Genomic DNA, 27203 nt, shown 5'->3' on the forward strand with positions numbered 1-27203 from the left:
CTCTAGTGAACAGAGGCCATAAATAGTGCAATAATTGAGAAGGAAAATACCTCCATGGGATAAGGAAATGTTTCAAAGAGATCATGGGGATTGGGGTACAGTATAGCTCAGTAGTGAAGTGCATGCTTAACACACAGGACAGCCTAGGTTTAAAACAATAACAAAACAAAAAGATCAAGGGATTGCCCTTGGTTTTAAATATATTTGGAGAGTACACTGCTAAGGCAGTAGCCTTCTGTTGAAGCATGCAGGTGGGTCAACTCACAGAAGGCCTTATTTATGAAGAGGCTAGACAGTCACACCAGGGATGGCGAACCTTTTAGAGCTTTCAATAACAAACAGCCTGCTGTGGCAAGTGTGCCAAAGGTTCGCCACAACTAACCTACACCTAACTAGCCAGCCCTTACACAAGAGCAATCTTCTGTACATTGCCCTGTAAGTGGGTATACAGCAGAATCTGATGTTCCTTCATGGCCTAATTACCACATTCCTTTCCTCCAACTATTATTCTTCTCTCAGTACCATGATAAGGACAGTTATGAAAAAGAGAGCCTGCTGAACACAATTAAAGATGCTGTGAAGCTGAAGTCCATAGGACTGGACTGTTATATTGTACTCTCAGCAACTGTCATCTCTCTTATTATTCTCTTCACAGTAATAAATGGATTGTTTAATTGGGTATTATTTGTTTTTGGTACCAGGGATCGAACTTGGGTCCTTGCGCTTGTGCAGAAGGCAGCGAAACCACTGAGCTAAATCCCCGGCCCCTAATTGGGTATTATTGATTATCCAAGTTATTTCTGAGCTCATGATAATTCACTGAAATTTAGTTAGTAACTCAATTTACGAAAGTATCTGAATCCACCATTATTTTGCTGAAGTGAACAATCAAAAGCACATGGGAAAAGGGTGGGGGATGAGGCAAGAAGACTGCAAGTTCGAGGGCAGCCTAGGCAACTTAGCAAGCCCATGTCTCAAAATAAAATTAAAAATAGAAGCCAGGCATGGTGGCACATGCCTATAATCCCAGACTCAGGGGGCTGAGGCAGGAGGATTGCTGTGAGTTCAAGGCCAGCCTGAACTACACAATGAGGCCCTGTCTCATACAAGGTGTGTGTGTTTAAACTGTAGCTCAGTATTTGCATAGCAGATAGGGTAACTTTGGTTCAATCCCAGGCCTGAAAAAGACTGCTCTTCTGCAACTGGCCAAATGATAAATTCACATTATTTCTAAAAACAAAACCTCTAGAATTTTAAACATTTCATGTAGCATCACCACCAGATAGTAACCCCTGGAAGGAGATGCCCCTTTGGGAGTGATGGCAACCTTGGAGGAGTCCCAGCCCACCTGTTGCTTAGCAGTGCTGCTATTTAGAAAGCTAGTATTAAATCTCCTCTGACTCAAGAGTCTATAGAGTCTACAACCAGAAATCTGGAAAAGGGTGGAAACATTCTGCAAATCCATTAGAGTAAATTTAGATCATGCATACTGAGTCTGTTCCTTAATTTATAAGTGACATATATCACTTTCTGGGTATTAAGTTTCTAGTCTTGGTGATTAAGCTGGGAGAACTCTGAATTGAACTCTACTCAGAGAACAAATGTGAAAACAAAATACATCATGAATCATTTCTTATAAAACAAAGACTTTTTCTTCCCTTTAGCTGAAGTCTGACAACAATGGAGAGCCACTCTGAATTATCTGTAGGGTGTTACAGTAATCCTCTATCTGCAAGCAACAACTGGCACCTAGATATCATTTACCAATGCCCTGCGACTGGCTTCCACATGAACAGATTGGTTACCAAGTAAATCTTGTGGGTGGGAAATCTGCTCAGGGCAGGTTTAGGTTTCTACGCTCCTCCTCTTCTGTCAAATTAGTGCTAATAACTTACCATCCACACTTAAGCCTTCTGTAAGGGTTTATCATTTAGTATAGTGGATGTCTTTCAAATGCATTATATTTCTACAGCAATTCACACTACAGCAGGCCACTGCTTTTCTTACTTGCATGAATAAAGCAAAGGTGTACTCTATTCAAAAACAACTACTTGCCACAGAAATTTTCTCTGGGGTCCTGCTTTCCAAAATGTAACTATCAAAAGGCCAAGAATATGAGCTTCAGTGAAGGGAATTTGTTCAGTTTTTACTAAGACTAAACTTTCAACTATAAACATTCATTTAACATGGATTTTTATACTGCTTCAAGTCTCAAAAGAGAATGTTACTATCCCTAAGGACTAAATCACTTGTCTCTTTTAAGAGTTATCAGAATAGCAGTATGCTGAAAGTGACAGTCTGGCTCTGTTCTGTTCATTAATGCAGCCCAGACTTGCTGGCCAACTGCAACTGGCTGTAAGTCCTTATCACAAATAAAACCATATTTTTGTGCCATTTCTATTTTTCATTTAAATACCACTAGCTCTTCAGGACTCTGGACCTGTCAAGTGTTCTGCTGCCCAGACTCTGCTTGTCAGAAAGGTCAACATTCAGTACCTTCCAGTTAGGTCCCAAAGGGCCTCTCTTGGTCTTGACTGACTGGAATAACGCTGGGTCTTCATTAGCTTTGTAGTCCTGTAAAGCAAAACAAAGTCAGAGGCAGAGAAAATTCTTTAACCTTGCCAGAACAACTACCAACACCCACAACAGAAACTGATTAAAACTTACTGTAAGTTTTCAATTTTGCTCCTTTTGCTTTAAGCTTTTATCTTAGGCAAAACAACTATGTAATAAGTAATGAAAGCTTTGTCTGGCAATGTTCTATGACTGGTTACTAGACAGCTATCTCTGAAAATGAATTTGTCAACATTTTCCAACCGTTTTGAGCATTTTGATAGGAAGAGAACCATATTCATGAAATAATACATGCCACCTCACTTTTGGCAATTCCTGTAAACGACAAACCTGGACTGTTCACAACTACACAGAGCAGCCACTGTGACTGGACACATAAAACTGACTGTGGCTTCCCTATCTCTTCCATGGCTGGGTCTGTAGGGGAAACTTAAAAGTTCTTGACCAACCCCTCCACATCCCAGTCCAAAGAGAGCTGTGGGCTACTGAAACCTCAATTCCTCATGGAAGAGGGGCTGCATTCATGCTGACCCCTTACTGAGCAGAGGCAAGCAAAAGGTATCATGGGATGGCCTCAGCTACATCATGCCATGGGGCAATGGCCCTAAAATTTTCTTCCAAGGTTCTAGTGCAGTGATAGAGAACCTTTTGGAGCTTTCAATGGTAACAAACAGCACACTGCAGCATGCATGCCATAGGTTTGCCACCATGGTTCTAGTGCATGTAAGCTCTGTTCCCTTTAGTATCTTCTTCCTGACAAAATGAAGGAAACACAAAAATTTTAACCTATCTGCTTTATAAAAGTTCTCTTGTCATTACATGTACATATATTCTACAGAGAGAAATAAAAAGTTACTTTTGAAGTGCCAAAGAAAAATGAGTTATAGTAACAGTAGACAGAGGCCATTGGGTCAATTTAGAATGTGGCAGAGGCAGAGAAAGAAAGAAGGTGGGGGTGGCTCTTCCCTTTTCAAGTAGAATTTCTGGAGAGGGTTCTTCTTAGCATTTGTCAAGGAATCGCATACATTAGGGAAAATGTCCAGGCAAGTTAGATATGAAACTCTAGCAAAACAAAACAAACATAAAAAACCCCCACTGTTCTAGACAATAGGACAGTTCAAGCACAAAGAACACACTGAACATGCTCTAAAGTAAAATACAAACTTTCCAAATCAAAGAAAACATGTTGAGAAGCACTGGAGATTCAATGGTTACTCAGTAAATGCATATGGCATGTTAATTCCTAGGAAGAAAGTTATAAATAAATTATGTGAAGAAGAAAAGATGTGAGTTCCAAGAAGAAATCAAAACTTTAAAGAAAGATAAAAATTGGGTAAATATGTGACCCTGAACTTGAAGCCTGTCTAAAGGTTGTCTAGGAAGCTACAAAAAAGCTCCACAAAATATCCCAGTTTCTCCTATATGAGAAACCCAAAATATAAATAAAGAACAAAATAAAAGTTAGATAATAGGAAGTGTGCATGTAAGTCTTTCTCAAATGAGAAGGGGATCAAGAGCTGGAGGAAGGAGGGACGGAAGGAAAAGAAAAAGAAAAGAAGAAAGATGCAGCCAGGAAAGAAGGGAGGGGAAGGAGACATAAAAGAATTAAGATGTTTTATGTACATGTACCAACTCCCCACAAGGAATGTAATCATTATGAACTATAAACATATATTAATGAAAATAAAAATTTTAAAAAACCAGGCACCATCATGAGGTATAATTATTAAACAAGTTACTTGGCTACACTGGGTTTTAATGTTTAAACAGAATCTGCCAAAAAATGTATACACACTTCAGCAGGTCACTAATTAACATCTGGAAGCTAATGTCCACCACTTTGAGCATCTCTTGTAATTGTGGAGGCCAGAGGTAACTTGTACTGATCTCATGATGTCTTAATAAATTTAATATTAAAGTATTTATACAAGTTTTTCTTTTCCTAATATATATATTTTTTGGCAAACTCTGTATATAATGTAGTATAGCCATGGGCACTGGGTCAGTCAGCACTACATGAGAATGACAGGTTGGGATGAACTGCTTGCAAAAAGCTACACAACTGGCACTCCTCCGTAAGTCTGGGCACATCAGCATTAAGTTCATTTACTGCCATTTAGTATGAATTCTTAAATTCCAACTCAGAAACTGCATCCTAAAAATTTACTTCTGACAGGAAAGAATGAATTGCATAAGTGATCTCAAGACTTGGATTCACAATGAGAAACAAGCCACTCTGCTTTTGTTCTATGTCAGAGGCTTGAAATAAAAATCCAAAGACAGGTTCACTCTTCCCTCAAATTAAAAATTAACATCACATAAAATAATCACCTTCAGCATCATTTCCTTCAACCAAATCTACTGAACAGCATCATGTAGAAGACAGCCCACAGGTTAAGTGGTAGACCTCAAAGTCAGAGGAGGTGAGAAGAACCAACACATAGTTCTGGCTCCGTAAAAAGTTGGGAGAAAGAGAGGCAAACAAAAGAGAAAATAAAACCCCAGAAGTGTTAACAGCCAATGGAGGAATGGAGAGAACTATAGTGAGAATTAAAATTAGTCAAGAAAATACATTTTTAAAGTGAATGTAAAATCATATTTAAAAGTAGAAAAACCACCATTAAGGTGTATCATGTCTAAAATATTTTAATTATCAATATATTGCTCAGAACCCCGGTCAGGTTAATCGTTACCACTTTATTGCATCACAGGGAAAAAATCCTTTCCCCCTCTTCCTACTAACTGGGGTGTAACACTACCATCCCATGACACTCCTGTTTTTGTGCTTTTATTTTTGTTTTTTTTACAAAATCTGAGCTATTATGGAGCAGAGAGGAGTTAAACGGTAAATAGCTATCATTTATATAGGATGCTTCCTCATTTTATATAGCATAAAAAAACATTTAGCGAATAAAACATCATAGCTGGAAGATAACTTTTGATTTTGGATTTATTAAAATCAAAGGGGGAGGGCAGGGATTTAGCTGAGTGGTTCTGCCACCTGCTGCACAAGCACAAGGACCTGAGTTCGATCTCCAGTACCAAACAAAAAAAATATGATGGAGAAAGACAGGAAGAACTTTAGAACTGATGTACCCTTGCACAGAGTGTAGAGTTACCATGAATTTTAAAACTTGCCTACCCCTAGAGAAAGAAAAACAATCCACAAAATGAAGTGTACATAATTACCACTATGGCTAAAGGAATAAAACCACTAACATTATATGGTATGGGTAGTACACAAACCAAAAAACAACTTATTTATAAATCAGGTCTAAAATGTGACCAGCATGAATTCTTTTCATGTAAGAGTAAATTAATGAAGGGACACCTTGCCCCAGGACATAGGCATCAGCGAAGGTGGCAAAGCAAATGAGATTAGATGAACTTCTCTGACAAAACTCCTCCCTCCTAACTCAGCTCCATACCAGGGTGACAGCTTCAGGAACTTCCAATACCTCTCTGACATAGGTTAATTATGAAAGTAGAAAAACACCTCAAAATTTCTCCATTCTGAACCTAATAAACTGTTCCAAAAAGTATCTTTTTGAATCTTCTTTACCAGTGGTAGGTGATCAGTGAGACAATTTTCTAAACTATGGATTGCAGAAGCACAGAGATGAACCTTAAAAACCAGCTTCCTTCATTTTACAGATGAGGAAACCACAGTCCAATGAGGTGGTACAAACACCCTACCCTAGGAATTCAACTCAAACTTTTTTAGCCTCTGCCTAGGGCTCATTCTGGTATAGCACATAGGATGATGGCAAAAGGTGTCAACAAATCCCAGACAATCAAACTACAGCATTTCAAAGACACCAAGAAGCCACAGCACTGCAGATTATCAATGTGACTTTTCCTATGAGGCAGATATATAGGAAACTAAGTCTTTCCTTCTTGAATACAAAGCAGCAAATACTAAAGATATTATACTGAAAATGTAAAAAACCCAATTATTAACAATAGCACTTTAACCTTGACAGATGAGAATAATGCATCTTGTCAAAACTTAGGAATTTTGGTGTTTTTATTTTAGCTTTAATACGTAAATGTTTAATCAGTTGAATTAAGTAGCAAGGTATTAAAAAGCAGGAAAAAGACGCAGTTTTAACAACCTCAGTTTTACATCTCTACAATAAAGAGAATTTTTTAACAGTATCTTCTTCACTGCAATTTTATTGTTGGATTTCTAGTTTGGTCTTTCTGTATTTGAAAACTAGCCAATTTATATCGGTATCACAATGAACAAATATATTCCTTCATGTATGACAGTTTCAGCATACAGAATGCAACCTCAGCTACCAATTATAGCTGCAAATGAGCAATAGTGTGGAATGAGACAGCCTGCTGGCTTTGTTAGTATTCTGTCTCCTTTGGGATCCCATGGGGAAAGGAGAGGCTCTGATGAAGAGAAGCCCTTGGCTCATAGTTTATTGTGCTTGCCACCAGCTGCAGACTTCTCATCTCATTAGTTCTTTTAGAATACTGTGGGTGAAGACAGCTGTAGCCTACTTGAGTCTTCAGCTCCTGGGTATTCTGAAGGCTGAATTTGCTATGCACTTTCTGTAATCCTTGGGAAAAAAGAAAGCAAATTCACTAGGCCAAGGAAATACATTTTTCAAATGAATTTTAAAATCATTTTTAAAAGAAAAAATTTTATTGCTAAGGTGCTTTGTGTTTAAAGTTTTTTATGATCCAACTTTAATTATCTGTATAATGCCCAGAGGCCTGGCCAGGATAAGGGCTTAGCACAACCATCATTATCAAGTTAGGTGTAATGTCCCTAGACACCATTTGCTCCACCAATAACAGTGCTTGAACAACGTAAAAAATACAATAGTATCAACATAAGGTAGATTCAGATTAGTGTTAACACAACTCTATTTAATTGAAAACTCTTATTTAAGTAAAAACGAAAGCAAGTCAAATTCAACACACTCTTTGGAGAATAAAATAAAATATAATATGGTAAATAAATGGATTGCTGAGTCTCCATGCTGTAGCCACAGAATACATTCATTAAATTCTTATAAATAACTGTTTTCTGTCACTGGAATACAAAAGTTGTGCTACCTCTTGGGTGTACATCTGTTACTCACTACAGCTCTCAACAGAGTCTCAATAGAAACCAGATTCATTTTGAAGACAAAGAATATTAGTTTTATGAATCTTTTAACATAGTGGCTGTCCCCCAAAATGCAAGTAGAGAATGTGTGCTGAGCCAACCTACATATGTCCTTGAGCCTAGATTTAACTCATGATTATGAATGGGAAAGTGAGTAGGAGGTGAAGAGCATGCTCGTAGGAGTTTCTTGACAGCTTGTGAAAAAAAAAAAATCAAGATGAGCTCCAGACACCAGAAATTGCTTAAAGAGCCATGCATGGGTTGCCACAGGTAAGGCTATGTGTGAACTAAAAAGAGAGAATCCAAGCCACAAGCATTAGCAACCACAAAATACATGCTCATAAACAGCAACACAAAGGGGGGAGGGGTATAGAATAAACATTAAAAAGTGAGAGGGTCATTAAGATTTTGCAGCCTGCTATAAAATGCTCTTTTAGCATAAGATGATTAATTAGGTGTCTATTCAAATAGCTCAAAGATAATCTACTAAGTTTAAAATGCATGGGTATTGCTGCTCACCTCAGCAAAGCTTATTTCCTCCTCTAATCACATCCTAAAAATAAAGCCCAGGATAAGAGAAAAGACTGAATTAAATATGAAGATAAGTAACAAACATAATTTGTAAGCACTGCCCTATGTTTTCAGTATTGTGGCACTTATAAAAAAACAAAAAGTTTCCGGATCCTATCACTATTGACCCCAGTGCCAAATGCATAACTGGAGCTGACAAAATTCAAGCCAGACTCCAAAGGGTAAGCCCATTTTAAAAAATGTTTGTGTAAAATGTTCCAATAGCAAGTAACAGAGGTGTAAAAAGAAATAACATTTACTGACTTGTTTAAGAAACTGATTTCAACAGTTATTTTCCACTAAGCAGCTTTCTTTTCTATTTTTAATTACATCTCCCCAGTGACTCCTCACCCTTTCAGGTTCCCACGGAGTACCATTAATACACTATAAGTAAATCTCATTAATTCAGGTCCTACTATCTTGGAATTCATAATCACTCGGACAGGGGCTGGGCTGAAGTTTATCTTTGCATGATCTATGAAAAAAAGATTTGCTACACAAATTAATAGAGTAACAAGATCTCAGGAGGGCTGTTTAAACAGTTCAGAAGTGTTTTAGAGCAATTCAGAAGCATTCATTTGCATATAATTATTATGCTAATTACAAATCATTCTTATCTATTCATTAAAGCAGATTCCCAAAAGACCACTAATTGTCAATAACTTGTTGGCCTAGTTTCTGTTACTGAATGTACCTCAGAGGAACAACACCACATTAAAAAATATTCTACAATTCAACCCTCTCATTAATCCTTACTGGCCTTCCACCAATGAATCCAACAAGCTGAATTTTTAAACTGAATCAAGAACTAAGAAATGCAGACAAATATATGCACAATAGACAGAGTATTTCTGTAATTTTTCTAAACTCACAGAGACCCTCCTAGAGTCTTAGGATGACAAGAGTGTGAATTTATGTCCCACCCAGGGGTCATCAACAGAGCTGTGGCCACTGATTAACAGAACAGCACTAGACTACAGCACAATTAAGACTCACAGCTTTTACTTGATTCCTGATCTTTTCCTTGACACCACACCATCATGTTTATGAAGAAAGACTCCTGCAGCCTTTGGAAGGGTACACCTGAAAAAAGTCTGGATTTCAGCTCTGAAAAAAACTTAACAATCAAATGCCTGAGGTACAACAAAGCAAGGAAACCAATTAGTTGTGCTCTGGAATAAGCTGGCCAGGTGAGGTCAAAAGAAGCAAGCACTTTGAAGGTGAGGATTCCTGGATAGCTTAGGGCTGGCTGACAGGCTGCCCTAAGCAACTGCTACTGAGCTCCTTCCCAGCCCTTCCCTTAGAGAAGCTGAGTTACAGGTCCAGGTGTGTTCCAGTCACAAATATACAATGGATTTATTATTTGGCTTTATACTTTATGTTTATACATTTAGCACTTAAAATAGAAGATATTTTAACCTTTTTGGCATATTAACATGTCGATTTTGTTAAGGTGCTTGTATAATATGCTCAACAAAGTTTTAACAACACATTTGTTTCCCTTTAAAGGATAGTGGACCACTGAACAAACTATATCATATTACATCAATTAAAATGAGGAAAACTACAAAAATTCTTATACCACTCCTAGTAAAATGCTGGTTTTTTTGTTTGGCCTTCAACTCCTAAGTCCCAGGATCCCACTGATCCATTAGGACTAATTTGACAAACGAGTAGGAAAATTATTGGAAAAAATTTAACATTTCATTACAGTAAGAGCAAAATCCAATGAACAGCATCATTCTTGATACTATGTTTAGAGTATTTACACACTAGACCAGGAAAGAAGTCTCCCAGTTAGCCCTCCATCACTAAAAATGTGTGCCCAGGTGCACCCCTGTTGAGCAGAAAAGCTGGGACTCAGAAATGCCCAGACATCAAAGCCAACCATAGGCAGAAGGTGGTTTATGCTTTATCACTTATTACTCTCTAATTCCTCAAAGGCTCTCCTACTTCTCAGCCCAGAGAACCTTCCCTAAGGGCTTTTATAAGGGATGCCCTGTAAAAACTTGACCTGGAACAGTTTATATTGGTTTCTTTAATAATATCTGCAATTAGCTGCTCAAAAACAACATTTTCTGGCTCTCAATGGACATTTCTTGCTCCACTGACCCACATCACCACCCTCTTTCTTTTCTTTTAAAATACAGATGAAATCAGGAATAAGTATCAAAAAAAGTTAATGCAAAAATAAACGTATTTTGTGCAAAGTACATTAATACACACAGATTTTTAACAGAAAAGTAAAATCCTTGCTAAGAGTTAAGCAAGCATGAAATAAGCAATCTTTTATTTTCCCACAAGAGGGCACTACCTTCAAACCTACCAGACGTTCTCTACCTCCACTACTGAAAGTGATCTGAAAGTACTTGGCCACGTAAGGCATCAAACTAAAGTTGGAAAACATTTTCTTTCCTTTTAATGGGAATCATGCTTATATTTATTTATATCTTTGAGGATGGGGGAAAATCCTCTACAATTTATTACAAAAATGATCTTGACAATGGTTTGCTCATGGGACAGCAAAAGTGAAATAAGGTAAGCATTTGACAGGTATAAATTTCTTAAGCATAAGCAAAACTGCTGCAGCCTCAGAATTTGTATTTGAGTTGCTTTTCCCCCCCAATACTCAGAAGGTTACTAGTACATGCATTCATCACAAGTTTGGAGTTGGGTCACAGTTCTCACATCAATAAAGAATGTTGGCAATTCTCCCATACATTAGGGTTAAATTTCAAACTTCTAAGATAGAAATGAATGTCTATGTTTATGTTAACAGCAAAAGAAGTGCTCTGCTGAGATCAAGTGTCTGCTCCTACCAAAGATAACTAACCAAAGCAGCATTGGGCAACCACAGGGACCACTGGATCTTAACCACGGACTTCTCATAATCCAAAGTGCTTTTCAGATCTAAAAATCCGGGGAGCCATTGCACAGCTCCAAGAAATAGAAAGCCCTTCTTAGGAAATATGAAGCAACAGTTGAAGCAAATGTAACATCCAAAATGCAGTTGAGAGAGAGAACCAAACAGAATGATGATCTCACTTGGACATTTAGGCTATCATCTACCAAAGATTAATTTGGTACCTATCTCAGGTTGATCCAGAAGAAAATGTCACTTCTGTTGCTCAAAAGCTGACAAATACTACCAACTTCACACTGTTGGATATAATATTTCACTTTTACCAGTCAGATTCCATCATTCTTTCTAATTTTTTTTTTTTTTTGGGTACCGGGGATCGAACTTGGGTCCTTGCGCTTGCGCAGCAGGCGGCGAAACCACTGAGCTAAATCCCCGGCCCCTATTCTTTCTAATTGTGAAGAGAAAAAAAATTTAATCTTTTACCGATTATTTAGAAAATATATTTTATGACTCATATGTGTTTAAAATTACAGTATTTTTTAAAAATGTGGTGCAGTAAAGCATATGTTACCAAGTGTATCGACTCAAATATATATAACATCTAGGCGCAGTCTAACAGAATATCTGATCAAAAGAAAAGATAGGGCTGAACCTTTCTGAAGGCACAACAAACAAGCACTGTGTAAGGTGTAGTCCAAACTTATAGGCCTCTAAGGGTCAACCCTAAATAAACCAAGCTTCGCCAGCTTGCCAAGACTAGCATTTAGGAAAAATAATTCTTTTAAAAAAGAGCAAAATAACCCTTTTTAAAAACAATACATGCTCAAAGTTCAAAATAATCAAAGGTACTTTCATTTCTACTTCAGCTAAATTAAATTTCCACTTTAGATAAGGTATATTCTTGGCCTCATTTAAAATGGGACATTGTTGTGTTTACCAAAAAGTACTCAACAAACAAATGAATCATAACCAAACAACAAATAGTCAATGGTGAAAAGAGCAAACAACAAGCACAAACCCTAAAAACCATTTCATTTTCCTCAACATGACGATCCTTAAAAAGATTATCCTAAGATTTCTATAAGGTGCTCAGGGGAGTAGTTTGGATGAAACCAACAATCCCTTATGGTTTTTAAACATGCAACTTAGATATGTGGGAACTGATTGTTCAGCAAAAGTTAAAACTCCAAACCCCCCAACTCTTGATTAGCCTTCGAACCCTGACTCTGGCTGCCGCCTGGAGCACAGCACTGGCCTATACCAGCTGTATGGAAAGTTCCCTTTGGCAGAGGGACATCCAACATCATCATTTACACAAGCAACAGTAGGAATGAACTAATTCCAAGTCAGTTAGAAACACTTTAGCTTGCTCTCTCATGAGAATCTTGCACTGTCTTTAGACAGGTACAATTATCCTTTTATTTGGAAAAATGTTTACCAGATCAACACACAGCAAATACTATGTTCCAATGAACATTTGTTAAATGCATAAATGAGAAGAATGAATGAGTGGTGTTCCCTCAAAGGACCCACACCAAAACACATCTTTGGGTCTCCAAGCCTTGTATTCTATTGCACAAATGCAAATTTCAAAATATGCCAAAGTTCAGCAGTCGGAAGGAGGTAACCAAGGCCACTGATGAAAAATGGTGCTTCAGGGGACTAGCGAAGACAGATGGAAGAACAGGCAGTTGTTTGCTTTAAATGAATTAAGAATGCTCTCAATCAACATATTGCAAGGAAGGGACATCATATGGTAAGCTGCTGCTCTAGGAAGAAGAAAGTCAGCAACCCTGTGTTTAAGTTGTGGTTCTCTTCCCACTAGTTGTATGGCTAGGTAAAGCAACAGCACTTCTTTGGTTAAAAACAAAAGCAAATGGTATACAGCAAATTCCCAATTACTGAAAATAAAGGTTGAGAGGAACAACTGCTGGGACCATGACCTCCACTGGAAATTACTTCTGCTCCAAAAATGTTAGCAGGTTGCCTGCTCTAGTCTTCACCCACCATAGTATGCCAGGCCACAGTTTTCAAATATAAGTATGGGCAGGAGTCACTGGGAAAACTCCATGGACCCCAGCCTCACCTCAGAATTTGCACGAATCAGCACTTCTAACAAGCTGCTCAAGGGAAGACCATGCTTCATCTGAAAAGGTCTAGAATGTCTTGGCCAGGATCCTAACTAATGGATATGACAGGTAAGCTCTGAAGGTAACTGCAATGCTCCCTGAAGCCCCTCAGGGGCTCAAAAAGAATACCTTAACTTCCAGAAATGTTCTGAAAACTGCACCTGCTCACAACTGAGACACAAACACTCGTAGTGTTTTTCAAATAAGACAAAATTGGCAGAAGGATGGGGGAGACTTTGAAGTAGAGGTCATTCTGGGTACTGCAAAGGAGGCAGAGCTTTATCAATAGCCCAACCTCTTACCTGGGATGGACTGTGTGATCTAGGGTGGTAAAGAAACAACTGTGATTAGTGAGTGCTGAAAAAGTCCCACAAGAAGCTTTCGATTGGAAGATGATGATGCAGAGCGGTCCAGAGTTCACCAGCAGCAGCAATCCTACAGTCAAAAGAGGGAAATGTGGCTGCCAGGAAAAGATACCTGGGCTGCCAAAGGTACTTCAGCTCTATTCCCTATTACTCACCAGGAGTGACATCTGCCAATAAAAAGGGGACCAGAAACAAGGAGATTTGGGGCAAATATGACATGGAAATTATGCTCAGGTAAGGACATGGAATAGGGAAGCACATGGGAGTTAACAATTAGGGTAGAGGTTAAAAAAAATTAAAAGGAAGTGGCATGAATGAAATCTGAGCTTTATCTTACTGGGCCAAGCTTACTGGGTAACACACAAAAAAGAAGCCCCTTCAAGCCCTGCAGGGAAGTGCCAGTAAAGGACCCTATTAGAGACCCCTGCACATTGTTACTGTGACTCAGAAACAATATGCAAGAGGTGCGTCTAGCATGTATGTTCTTTCCAGGAATCCCATTTTCAGGGAAACATCGCCACGGCCCCAAAATGTGTAACTCTTGGTTTTGAAAGGCCTCATCTGGGAAAAAATATCTTTTACCACAATTAAAACATTAATCTCACACATGCTAAAACATGAGGGAAAAAATTTCACTCTCTTTGCACTTGCTCAATATTAATATGGTATTACAGCTATGTTTTCAAACTACACTGTCCAAACAATTTAGTACTTTTACATCATGAAAACGTGCTTACCACTGACATCTAAATAAGTTAGATGTTGAGTTCTGTTATCTTTAAATGTGCAAGCTTAAAAATTTTGAATTACCATTATTACTACTATAAAAAACACTAAAAATTATAAAGTCACAGAGCATGTACTGTGGAGGAAGGCTGATACAATTCTTTCTTGTTACATATAAATACCTTAAATGTGGTTCCAATTTCTCTTTTTAAAAAAAAACTATGCTCATTTTCATTACTTCCAAAAACGAAGGTTTCTCTGATGTTAATCGTGTATACACTTCAGCTTACACTTTAAAGAGTCTTCCTCTCCTGGGAAGTGACTTTTGTATACAAATCATGGAAAGCTACTTAGACAAAGTGCTGGGGATGATTAAAAGGGGCCAGATTCAAATTTATACCTTAAAAAAAAAAGCAGAAGCAGATGTCAACTGACTCATTTGTGTATATTCTGGGAATGAGTTAAAGATACACATGTTTATTTCATCAGGACATTTAAAGAATCTCCAACTTTTTACTGTGGTTATGTATCAACGACAACCTTAGAAATTAGGAAAAAAAACCCACCAAATCTCTTTAAACTTACATTCTAGTGTTTTCTACTTAATAGCCTGACTTATTACAATCTGATCTAACCAAAACATTTTTCAAAATTTGAGCAAAAAAACTTGTTTATTTTGAAACTCAGAATTTTTAGAATTGGGTACATATATTCTTCATCATCTAGAATTAGTAAAGAAGTAACTAAAGTAGCAGCATATGGTTATTTACTACTTGAACAATAAAAATTTTGACTTATCAAAAACACCTTTTCCTCCTTCTTATTGGTTTGTTTGTTTGTTTGAGATGGAGTATTGTTATGTTGCCCATGCTGGTCCTGATCATCAAACCCATTATTGAGAAGCCCCCTCCACCTCAGAATTGAGCACCTTGCTAAGTCCTAGAAACACAGAAACGAGTACAGTGCAGCCATGGTTCCCAAGAGGCACGCAATGTACTGAGGAAGGCTTTCCAGGAGTGATGTCTGGGTTAGATCTGAAATGGGGGTGGGAAGATGGTAGGAAGGGCTGGTGTGGAGAGGTGTGTTGGTGAGGAGACATTCTCTTGGACCATGCTGTGCTCCTGGACTGCTGGAATGCCAAGTGGAAGGATCCTTGCTTCTTAAAGTAGGTAACACCTTAACAGCACTTCACTACAATACCTCTTCCCCATGAAACAGAGAATCTATTTTGTATGGTGGATACATTCTAAAGGGCCAAAAGAAATTGAGTGTGAACATTCCAGACTGCTAACTTACTACTTCAGAACAGTGTTCTAGTCACTTCTACAAGGGTGTCAACAAAAACCCTTAAATATATACTTAAATATAAATGATTTCTATAGCTATTCTATGAACCTACCACAAATGCTTGTGCCTAGAATTATTATGACAATGTCATCCTTCAATTTCACCATAGGTCAAACCACATCCCTTCTACACATGAAATCAGTTCATAAGAATGATCAAAAACCAGCAAGTTAACAACAACAGTTGACATACAAGCCATCTGACAACCTCAGAGAGTTAAACCCTAAAAGTAATCAAGTCATTTTGAATTAAAATGGTGAGACCATATTAAATCCATCTGCAGTAACATAAAAGCCCCACCAGGTGGAGTAAAAAGATCCAAGCTTCACTTTCCATTCTTGATTTCTTGCACATTTGTCCAGATCCTTAGATGTGGCTACTTACTTTCTTTTGTTTTTGATTTTTTTGGTACTGGGAATCGAACTCAGGACCTTGCACTTGCAAGGCAGGCGGCGGAACCACTAAGCTAAATCCCTAGCCCAAAACAAGAAAAAATTTTTTTGGTACCAGGGATCAAACTCAGGACCTTGGGCTTGTGAGGCAGGCAGCGGCACCACTGAGCTAAATCCCCGGCTACTTTCTTAAAATTACTAATGCAATTGTTTGATTTTCTATAAACCAAGAAACGTGAAACAAAGAAACTCAACCATTTAAATTGAATTTAAATTTTTTAAATTTAAAATTTTAAAGAGCTGGAGAGGAGAGTAAGGGGACATAAAAAGAATTAAGACATGTTATGTATATTATACAAACTCTCCAAGATGAATGTAGTCATTATGTACTGAAAACATTAATAAAAATTTTAAAAATAAAGAGCTGGGCATGGTGATGCATGCCTATAACCCAGCATTCTGGGAGGCTGAGATAGGAGGATCAAGTTCAAATCCAGCCTGTGTAAATTCAGTGACTTAGTAAGACCTTATTTCAAAATAAAAAATGAAAGAAGGGTTGGGAGATACAGCTCAGTGGGAAGGCCCTGGGTTCAATACCCAGTATGAAAAAAAAAGTTTTTAAATTACCTCAAAAAACTCCAGTAGCAGTTCAATATAAACAAAAGGAAAAATCACTAAATAAGTCAGATGGAGACTAAGACTAAACTAGGAGTCAAGATGCCACAGTCTGAGAAATCTCTCAACTTTCAGGTCTCCTGAGTTTTTTCTTTTCCCATACCACAACCAAAACAAATCCTATCACAAACCTTTAAACTGAGTAAGACAAGGCATACTGATTGATCTGCCTAACTTCTGAATATTAACAACTGCATAAGTAATCAGATCTAGCACACAGATGAGGGTGACACATTCCAATTAGCCACATTATCTCCCACTCAGAAAGGGTGCCCCCTTCCTATTACAAAAGTAGTATTGTAAAAAACAAAGGCAGAACCTAGGCACAGCCTCCTGGCAAAGGCCTGAACAGAGCAGTGGCCTGAGGATTAAGTGAAATAGGACAGTGATGCCTCCCACTGAGCTGGAGGATGAGTGCTCGGGCAGCTGAGGGGCACAAGGTGGGAGCTCACCTAGCCATTCCCCATCTGACCTGAGCCTCCACAAGCCAGTCTCTGAACCCTGCACAAAGCAAGACCCAGAAAATTTAGGAGCCCACTCACTAACAACTCCCTAAGTTAAACAGATGACCTAACCTACTGGGTGCAGCACCACCCCCAACTCAATCACTCATCCTATTGGTCTATTATAGTTATTAAGCTCACAATTCTAATGTCCCTCCAACTCTTAAGGAGAAAGTTTTCAGGACCAAAATTTGAGTGCTACTGTGACTGATGCACTCAAAGGTGATAACCTCCATGAGCCACACTCTTGTGTGAACCCTAACCCTAAGTGCAAGAGGAACTTCTAACTTGCTTCTAATGAGCAGACTACGACAAAGGTGCTGAGAAGCCATTCCCAGGTTATACTACCTGGCCACTGACGGCAGTGATCTGTAAGTCAGTAAAAGAAAACTGATGTAGTTAACAAGGAGGACACCTCCCCACCATGTGCTACACACAGATGCATGACCTAGATTCTTCCATCCCTGCTCCCCTGTCTCAAAGAAATCACTATTTTCAGCAGTACCACACAAATTCCTCTAGACCATCTAAACATAAGCAAATTCATGTGTAAAGATATATTTTCACCCCTTTTAAAACGTTACAAATGAAAGTATATTTTACATACCTTTCTTTATCCTCCCTCCAAATTATCTCAAAAGGAATTCTCATTAACACAATTAGAGCTCACTCTCTTTTAGTGACTACACTAAACAAATCTATCATACTTACTATGTTTTTAACCACTTCCTGCCTGGAGAAGCATTTGTCTAATCTTAGGTTTGTTCGCTTGTCCCATCACAGTAAGTAAATTCCTAGAAATGGAACTTTGCTAGGTCAAAGGGCAAGTACACTGGTAATTCTGCTAGACCAGTTTTACCAATTTATATTCCTACAGGAAAACGTGTGAATGTCTACTTCCTTGCCCCCTTGCCAATACAGATGTTATCATACTGATATCAAACTGATTTTATTCTAAAATAAACTTTACTCACACATGTTACTCTCAAGCTCACTGGGTTCATCTGAAATCTCCCTAGAGGAAGTGAGGTCTGACCTACAGCCTCAAGGACAGAGGCTCTAGAGGTGAAAGGAAGGATCCCTGAAGGGAGGTGAAGACAAGAGGTCACTGGGACAGGATATGATCACTGGCAGACCAATTTGAGAAGCAGAACACGGATAGTGCTCAGGGGGCAACTCGAAGAATGACTGGCAAAGCAGGGCCTTCACTCAGAAGCAAACAAGAGTCAGCTGACAGCACTGGACTGAGGATAGAATGTCTACTTCTGTCACTAGTTCAGTGATCTTCAAAAATGAGTTTATCTTGGGCTTCAATTTCCTCACCAGGAAAACCAGGATGTTGGCCCTGGAATCAAACTTTATATAGCTAAAGAAGTGTTGGTTCAAAGTATATTTAAGGGTCAGGAAGATCATGCCAGACAAGCAGAAGTTTGTTGGTAGAGAAGAACAGGGAATACTCAGCTTCAAACTCTAGTCTTTCCATCCTGTCAACCTGAGGAACACGAAGACACTAGAAAAAACACACTAGAAAAAGCAATCTTAAATAGCTGAGGCTCTGTTCAGCTCTAAAAAAACATTCTAGCTGGGGATTTAGCTCAGTGGTTCCGCCGCCTACCTCGCAAGCACAAGGTCCCAAGTTCAATCCCCGGTACCAAAAAAAAATTAAAAAATTCAAAATCAGTGCGAGACACTGCATCTTTATCCTTCACTTCTACTCTGCTTGATAACAACTCAATCATTCACACAACACCCATTCACTGAGTACCTATTAAATCTCAGGCACTACTGTAGGAGCCAGAAGACAGGTCTAACTGTACATACTCTTCCCTCTGAGGTTCAATTTCTATTGAAGGGAGAGAGAAATGAGCCAAGAAATTTACGTGTCAAGAGCAATAAAAGGAAATGATGGTCAAGTGTAATGAGTGGGGATGGACTGCTCCACCCATCAAAATCCTACCCATCTTCAAGTCAGGTTTCCATTCAGCCTTTTCCACCTCAGAGACTGCCTCTTCTCTGAAATCCTGCAGCACTTTGGACCACGAATAAGCTTCTGCCACTTGTTAGCTATTTCAAACTACTGGGTTGGGCTAAGACTGTAAGACTCTTGAGGCCACTATACCAGTCTTGGAAAGCTACTACAGTGCTATTCTGGCTGCATATGAGTAGCGCTCAATACCTGCTGATTGCTATGACAACACTGCCATTTTAGAATTGCAAATGCGTTCTTAATTCTTCCTTTTCTAAACACCACAAAGGAGAATTTTCATGTAACAAATTTACATAAAAAGGGCAGAATCAATTGAACAAACTAACCCAACAAAATAGGATATGGAAAGAAGTGAGGACCACCAAGTAGACAGCTCCCCTCCGGATCCCTTTTCAAGATCACCTCTTCCTTGAACTGGGCACTGGTTCCACAGCCCTCCACTCAGCCCATCACACGGCCTCAGGCTTAAAAACTGTCATGGGTACCTTCACCTGATATCACCAAGTTCCCCTCTTCTTATACCAGAAAAATGTGGATATTGGGGTTCTTTTAATGTTAGAAGGTCTGACAATCCCTAGATAAATTAGTTGTACTTTCATTATCCGTGACTGAGAAAGCACTTAAGACAAAAATACTACTGTGACATGAAGGTACAAAACAATGCTATTCACAACAGCCAAGAAGTGGCAAGAGCCAAAATCCCATCAATAAACAAATGCATAAGCATTTTTATGTCCACACAATGAAATATTTTTTAACCATAAAAAGCAATGAAGTGCAGATAAATGTTATAATGTGAAAACATGCAAAGTATAAGAGAGAAGCCAGAAACAGCAGGCTACCTATAGTATAATTCATGTATATAAAATAACCAGAGCAAGCAACTCCCGAGAGACTATATACATTAGTGGTTATTAAAAGTTGGGATACCAAGCAGTGCAGAGACTATAATGGATACAGGGTGCCCTTTGGGGGTGATGAAAATACCCTGGGAACAAGACAGTGGTGACTGGCTGCACACAATACTGAATATATTAAATGCCACTCAATTGTACATCTGAAAATCAGAGTTTTATGTATATTTTATCACAATGAAGAAATGTTACTGCAAATTCCATACACCTTAAAATAAATCTTTACCTACTCATCCGTAAAATTTAACTTGGAAAAGGGAACTACAAATGCGTGCAGGTGAGCACTCACTTCCTGCACAGTACCTGGTATGACTGCAGATGCTGGAACTCCAGCACAAGTGCAGCTAATAATAATGTTGTAATGACTAGCCCTTCCTGAACCGCACTGCTCTAAGTACCCACATTCTATCCTGTGAGATAAACACCCGTATTTCACAAATTACAGGCACAGAGAAGTCACATATATTGTCCAAAGTGAGAGCTAACAGATGTCAGAACCTCAGAATTTGAATATGAAGCTAATCTTGTTTCAGAATGTAAGTTCTTAGTCACATCTCCACTAACTCACAATACACAGACCCAGTCCATTGTCTTCTATTACCTATATACCCCAAACATGACCATTCCACAGAGCCACCTATTCAGCCTTTGCATTTGCAGTATCTTCCACCTGGAGCCCCCATGTGACCTCAGTTGCTGGTGTCTTGCATCCTCTAGGCAAGCAGGGTGGTCTCTCTTCCCTGAAGGCTTCCATTAGGTAGAGGGAATGGGAAACAGGGCCTCTACAGCTCTAGTATTATATAACCTGCCTACCTTTCAACCTACCTACAGTCATGTTTGCAAACACTGAGTGCTCATTTTTGCCTGAAGACCAGAACTATTCCCCCTCCCCCTCTTCCCCCAAACCAAAGATGCCTTGTACTCTGCTGGTGAACAACAGGGAATACAAATCAGTGAACCACAAGGTCAGATTAACAGAATCATTTTGGCCAGCATAATGTTTCAACACCAGCATACAAAATCTTCCCTAGGGCACCCACTTCTGGTGAGCCACATGGGTGCTCGGTATCCTCTTGTGATCAGCAACTCTAGGTTGGTTGGCGAACCTGATCTAGCCATTAACTGATTCCTTTACACTCCTAGTTTTCTCCCTGTCACCATTCTTTTACATACTGTAAATCTCTGCTAGAAAAGATACCAAGAGATATGACTAAAACAGAATATCATCTGAATGTTCTTCATTTCTAAGGATAAAAAACCTCCTGTCATAGCTTGTGTCTAGTGCTGAGATTAAGGGTGTATGGTACTAAATTATTCCACTGACTGGTTTGGGATAGTTCTGGGTGTGGATAATGGGAAGGCCTACCCTGGGTGTGGGTGGAACCACCCAAAGCCTGTGTAGCCTGAATGGATATAAAGAGACAGAAAGAAGGCAGGCTGGCTATTGCTTCTTTACTACTTTGCTGCCTTCTGCCTACCATGAACTGTTTCTCCTCTGCAATGCCCCTCTGCATGCCACCCTGCCTCGGAGCCAGCTGAGCTGACCATGGGCTGATACCGCTACAAACTGTGACCTACAATAAATCTTCCCTTAACTTTGGGTGTTGGGAATTTTATCTCAACCTCAAGAAAAGTAACTAAGACAACTCCCTAGATAATTTCAAAGGTAAAAATAAAATCCTAAAATTGAAGTATCTTCAAACCACAACACACCCAGAAGAATTTCTAGGACAAAGGGTTCCTTTCTCAGTGCCTACACCTCTAGTCAGGGAAGGGGCCAAGGGGACACAGGATCACTGCTGTCAGCCACAACCCATGATTTCAGAGAAAAAGTCAAAGACCTTCGTTTTCTTTTACCTTTAAACTCAACAGCAAAACCAGACATTTGGATGGGCCGGGGATTTAGCTCAGTGGTTTCGCAGCTTGCCTTGCAAGGGCAAGTACCCGAGTTCGATCCCCGGTACCAAAAAAAAAAAAAAACAAGACATTTGGTGTTTGAGTTATTTCTATTCAGCTGACAACACACCTCAAATTCAGAGACTACACACTAAGACTGAAATGGAAGAAGATGCTCACTGAACAACATATTGTGCTTGACCATGACAAACAAAGGGACGCCAACCACATTTTTTCCAAAGCTTTGGCTCTCTAGCCAGATGATCACTGCTTGTTTTAACGTGCAGTCTGCAACCATGCTCTGCTAAACTGAAACAAGATGGCACCCTGGCATAATATAAAATAAGACCTGAGTTAATATTCAAAAATCTCAACAACAAAAAAAATACAAAGGTCTTAATTTGGCATGGAGTATAAGTACATTTGCTTGTGGGGAAAAAATTTTAAAGTCAAAATCCTGAACTATAAATATTTACCTTTAATAGAATCAAAACAGAAAACTAAACAACTGTTAAGATATTATGTATCAGCTGGACACAGCGACATATGATTAATCCCAGAAAGCTGGAAATTAATGCAAGAAGATCATGAAGTTGGAGCCCAGCCCAGGCAATGTAACAAGACCCTGTCTCAAAATAAAAAATAAAAAAGAGGGATGGGGATGTAACTCATTGTGAAGGCCTTCAGTTCAATCCCCAGTACCAAAAGAAAAAAAGAGAGAAGAAATGACATTATACATCATATACTGTACATAAACAACTTTGGCCTTCAGCCTTAGCTGAGTTTACTGAAAACTTGTATGTAAATCACATTTTTGCCTTCTTAACCACACTTGAAGTTTCAAAGCTCAACGGAGAATACTTTTGTAAACAATGTGCTTTTTTTTCCCCAAATGAAAACACATATGCCAGATATAATGAGATCCCTTTAAATAATCCCTTTATAAAGGCAATATCTGCACAGAAAACAAATCGCCTTATCTTATTCTCAGATCTCTTTGTGCACAAACCCAGAGCTGAGTTCCAGGCGAATTTCAGTAGAAACGTAGGCTATACAGGAAAGAAAGAAAATCATTTTTAGACGTTTAAGGGAGAATGTGTTAAGATATCATCAAATTGTACTTACTCCAGGTTCAACTTGACTTCGATCTGCAATATCTATATGGACAACTTCAACAGTTTTCCATGTGTTTGGATCCAAATCATGAACCTACAATTGACACAGAAATGAAACAAAGCAAACTCTAGTATTTCTGTTAGGTAGAACTATTACATGTACGTTTTTTAACTCCTTATAGTTCCCCAAAATAAAGGGTGGTGTGTATGTGTAAAGATACTGCCAAATGAAGAGAAAGATGTCAATATTATTTTCTGGTAGTCCTTAAGAAATAGCTTATACAGCCAAATTACCTTTAACCTGAATGATATACAATAAAGTCCTCATAACCTGCAGACACTACACTAACATAAGGTATCATTTAGACTTCAAGTCATATGATATGTAGCTAAATTACAAATTTTTTGAATTTGAGCCAGGCATGGTGGCACATGCTTATAATCCTAGAACTTAGGAGGCTGAAGCAAGGGGATCACTGGAAGTTTGAGGCCCGCCTAGGAAAGTGAGTTCAAGGTCGGAGTGAACTACATAGCAAGACTGTCTCAAAGAAAAAGAATTTGATCATCCTAAAGCTATTCATTTGCAGTGTGATGTCAACTCAATACTTCATGTTGGTCAATCATTTATTTCTGAAACTCTATGAGCCGATTAAGAGTTGTTTAAAAACTGCCAACAGATATGCCTACTTGAAAGCTAGAAATGGCAGATTAACTCATACATACATGGGTTAAAATCTATCAACTCCTTAGACCCTAAAATTTAGAGAATTACTAAAAAAAAACCATAAAACATTAAATGATCACTGAAAAGAAAACTCAAGTACTGAAAATTAAAAATGTGAAAGTTCTACTAACTGGCATCAAAAACAAAACAGCACAATAAATTTAGTCCCTATGTTCACTCTTCCATGGTGGTCTGCTGTAGGGTGTACTTCTTTTCCTTTTACTTGGCCCAAACTCGATCTACAAAGCCTGTTTCTTTTCCTACCTTTAATAAAATTTTATTATCATAAAAAAAAGCACAGTAAAAGAACAGTTAAAATTTACCATAATCATTAACTTATATTCCTGTTACAGTCTATCCTAAATTTGGAATAGTAGATCTCAAACTGGAACTTACACGAGAAAACAGACCGTGCTGAGCCCCACCCCCAGAAATTCTGATTCAGTAGTTCTGGGGTGGTCCCTAAGTACTGACTGCATTTCTAACAAGTACCCACATGTGCTACTATTCCTCCAGGGACACTTTTGAGAACCACCAAGCCAAGGGCATCAAAGTAAGGCAGACACCTTCCCAAGTTCCCCAATAATCCTTAATGATTACATTTCTTTGAGTCCCAGATAATGTCATTTCTCTGACTTCAACCCCTATCCCAGCAAACTGGAATGAAGGTGAAAATAAAAGCAATCCTGTTATGGTATGGACAACAGCTCTGGCAAATACAGAGATGAAACAACCTAAAAGTAATGGCTAAAATTGGGCTGGAGATTATCTATGTTCCATACTCTCCCTGTTCCAGATAAGAGTTGCTGATTAAAACGGCAATCTCAGGCCAGGGATTTGGCTCAGTGGTGCGTTGCCTGCCTAGCAAGCACAAGGTCCCGAGTTTGATTCCTGGTACCAAAAACAAACAAACAAACAAACAATAAAATAAAATAACAATCTCACCAAAGTTCACTCAAGTGCCAAGGCAAGGGAGCAGAGAAGGAAAGCACATTTGTGTCTGGCTGCCTTATTTGCCTCACTTCAAATCAATATGCCACAGCTTGATGTGACCAGGTGCTAATCTAATTAACATTACATCACTTTGCTAACATTCCCAAGTCTAGTTTGTGCCATGTTTGCTACCTATAACAATCCCTGTTTGCAGGAGATTTCACACTGAAAGCGTAGGGTTCAAACTTACATTTTCTAATGTTCCCAAGTCTGGTTTGTGCCATGTTTCAATTTTAATGAAGAAGTCATCTTTCATATATTCATTCTGCAGAAAACACAATAGGAAAAGGAAAGTGATCTTCCCCAGTTCTGAGGGGCTGGTGTCTGCAGAAGGATTCCCAGCACAAGCATGCAGGCTCTGATTCTACAAACAGGCCTCTCTTTAAGTGACACAGTCATGAGGTAGTTTTTACAGACTTGTCAAGAAAACTAAATGCTGCATGCTTTTAAACAATTTAAATAATCCTACTTGTCATGCAGCATACACAGCTAATAAAGAATCTGTGAGGTTTGGTCACCAAACCTAGCATATAAAGTAGGAAAAGCAAAGTAAAATCAATAAGGAGATTTTGAGACAAGGCTGGAAAAAGTCCATGAACTCTGAGAACTCATGGAGTATGGACTGGCGGAGAGCACAGGAGGCATGCAGCAGTGGGTAATTTTAATAAAAAAAGCCAAGAATGGTTGAAAATAATTACTGTGTAGAACAAAGTTTAAAGATGAGGAGTATTTGACAAAAATAGTTTTACTCACCGTTACAACTGAGGCATAATGGAGAGGCAGGCAATAAAACAGGAAAATTTTCAGATTAATTGGAGTTAAAATAATCTGTCCCAATATTTTATGTCACAAAGACTAACCTACCTGAAAACACAGAACATTTAGTAGCTTAGCCTTCAAAATAGTTTCTACATAAGTAACACCACTGGATACTTTACATTAGAATCCCAACAAAATATGGAGAATAATCAAACTTTAATAATGCTAAAGAGAATAGTACCACAGAAACAAAACACCATTTATAAAGTTAATTTAGCAAATAACAGGAAACTGTTTAGATATGTTACATCCCTCCCCTACCATGTGGGAATATAAGTAAAATATTGTTGCAAGTACAACAGAAGGTACTTTTAAGTACAGATGGCCTTTACGTATGATTTCTATATTCATGTGCTCACTCTTGAGCCAGCAAAGTCAAGGGGGACTCAAATGTGGCTGTTATCTGGGAACGAACCCATCCCCTTCACAAAGTTCTCAAGGAGAACCCCAATGCATCCACTCCTCTGCCATCACTAAAGCAGTGACTATCCAAGAACCCATCCAAGGCCATGCTTAGAGTACCCCTTAAGCTTAAAGGCCTTAGCACCAGAAGTCACTCTCCTTATCCTGGAGCTAAAGGGTAAAATGGCTGCTGAGGATCAGGCTTACTTGTTCTACAGTAGGGATATGAATTCCAGGCTTTCTCATGAAATACCAAGGAGCCTTCGGGAGCAATCATCCTCACGAATGTAGGAACTTTGCTGTGAAGAGAGATTGGACATATTTTCAATGATACCAGCAATTTTTTGTTGAAATGAGTGATATAATACTATTATGAAATGTGATCATGTTCTAAGTTTGTAAAGTATTCAAGACTTGATTTTTTTTGGAGACAGGGTCTTACTTTGTAATTCAGGCTAGCCATGAACGAACCATGTAGCCCAGGCTGGCTTTGAACTCAAGGTGATCCTCCTGGCTCAGCCTTCTGAGTGCTGGGATTACAGGCGTGCACCACCATGTCTATATTATGAAGTTTTATTTCAATCCCAAAGTATTAAGTGGAAAATTAATGTTAAAAATCTAGTTAAGAAAGTTTAGGGCCGGGGATTTAGCTCAGTGGTTTGGCCGCCTGCTGCGCAAGCGCAAGGACCCGTGTTCGATCCCCAATACCAAAAAAAAAAAGAAAGTTTAATTATATAGAAGGTGCTTTTTTACAGAAATAATAAATTTTTTGGTACTCACACTCGAACTCAGGACCTCCCACTTGCCAGGCAGGTGCTGTGCTGCTGAGCTACATCCCCAGCCTAAAAACAATTGTTTCTTAGAGGCTTCTGATCTTATCCCCTAAAGTGAAAACTAGGAGTTGACTAAAGCTACCAAGCCTGACATTAATACAAGATAGTAGTTCTCTTATGTAGATAAGACTACATTATGCAGTTTCATAAAGCAAAATAAGCCCGAGAAGAGAGAATATCTCTTCTGATGTACTTTTAATATATTTTACAGAACAGACCAAAACAAGTGACGATGTAAATGATGGTGTAGA

General features: G+C 38.7%; 1 protein-coding gene across 4 annotated transcripts in view; it reads right to left on the reverse strand.

The window, feature by feature from the left end:
* Nucleotides 1–27203, reverse strand: part of Pitpnb (phosphatidylinositol transfer protein beta) — an 80759-nt gene that overhangs the window by 35089 nt on the left and 18467 nt on the right. For all 4 annotated transcript variants that reach the window (XM_087198500.1, XM_004843360.4, XM_004843361.4 and 1 more), the window contains exons 4-8: nt 26327–26418; nt 25652–25659; nt 25089–25163; nt 23192–23275; nt 2497–2574 (exon numbers count right to left, since the gene is read on the reverse strand). In XM_087198500.1, the coding sequence (XP_087054626.1) occupies nt 2497–2574; nt 23192–23275; nt 25089–25163; nt 25652–25659; nt 26327–26418 (337 nt within the window). The remainder of the gene's footprint in view (nt 1–2496; nt 2575–23191; nt 23276–25088; nt 25164–25651; nt 25660–26326; nt 26419–27203) is intronic.

The sequence above is a fragment of the Heterocephalus glaber genome, unplaced genomic scaffold (genome assembly GCF_053883595.1).
Source record: "Heterocephalus glaber isolate CG9 unplaced genomic scaffold, H.glaber_assembly_v1.0 deba00001687, whole genome shotgun sequence".
NCBI lineage: Eukaryota > Metazoa > Chordata > Mammalia > Rodentia > Bathyergidae > Heterocephalus > Heterocephalus glaber.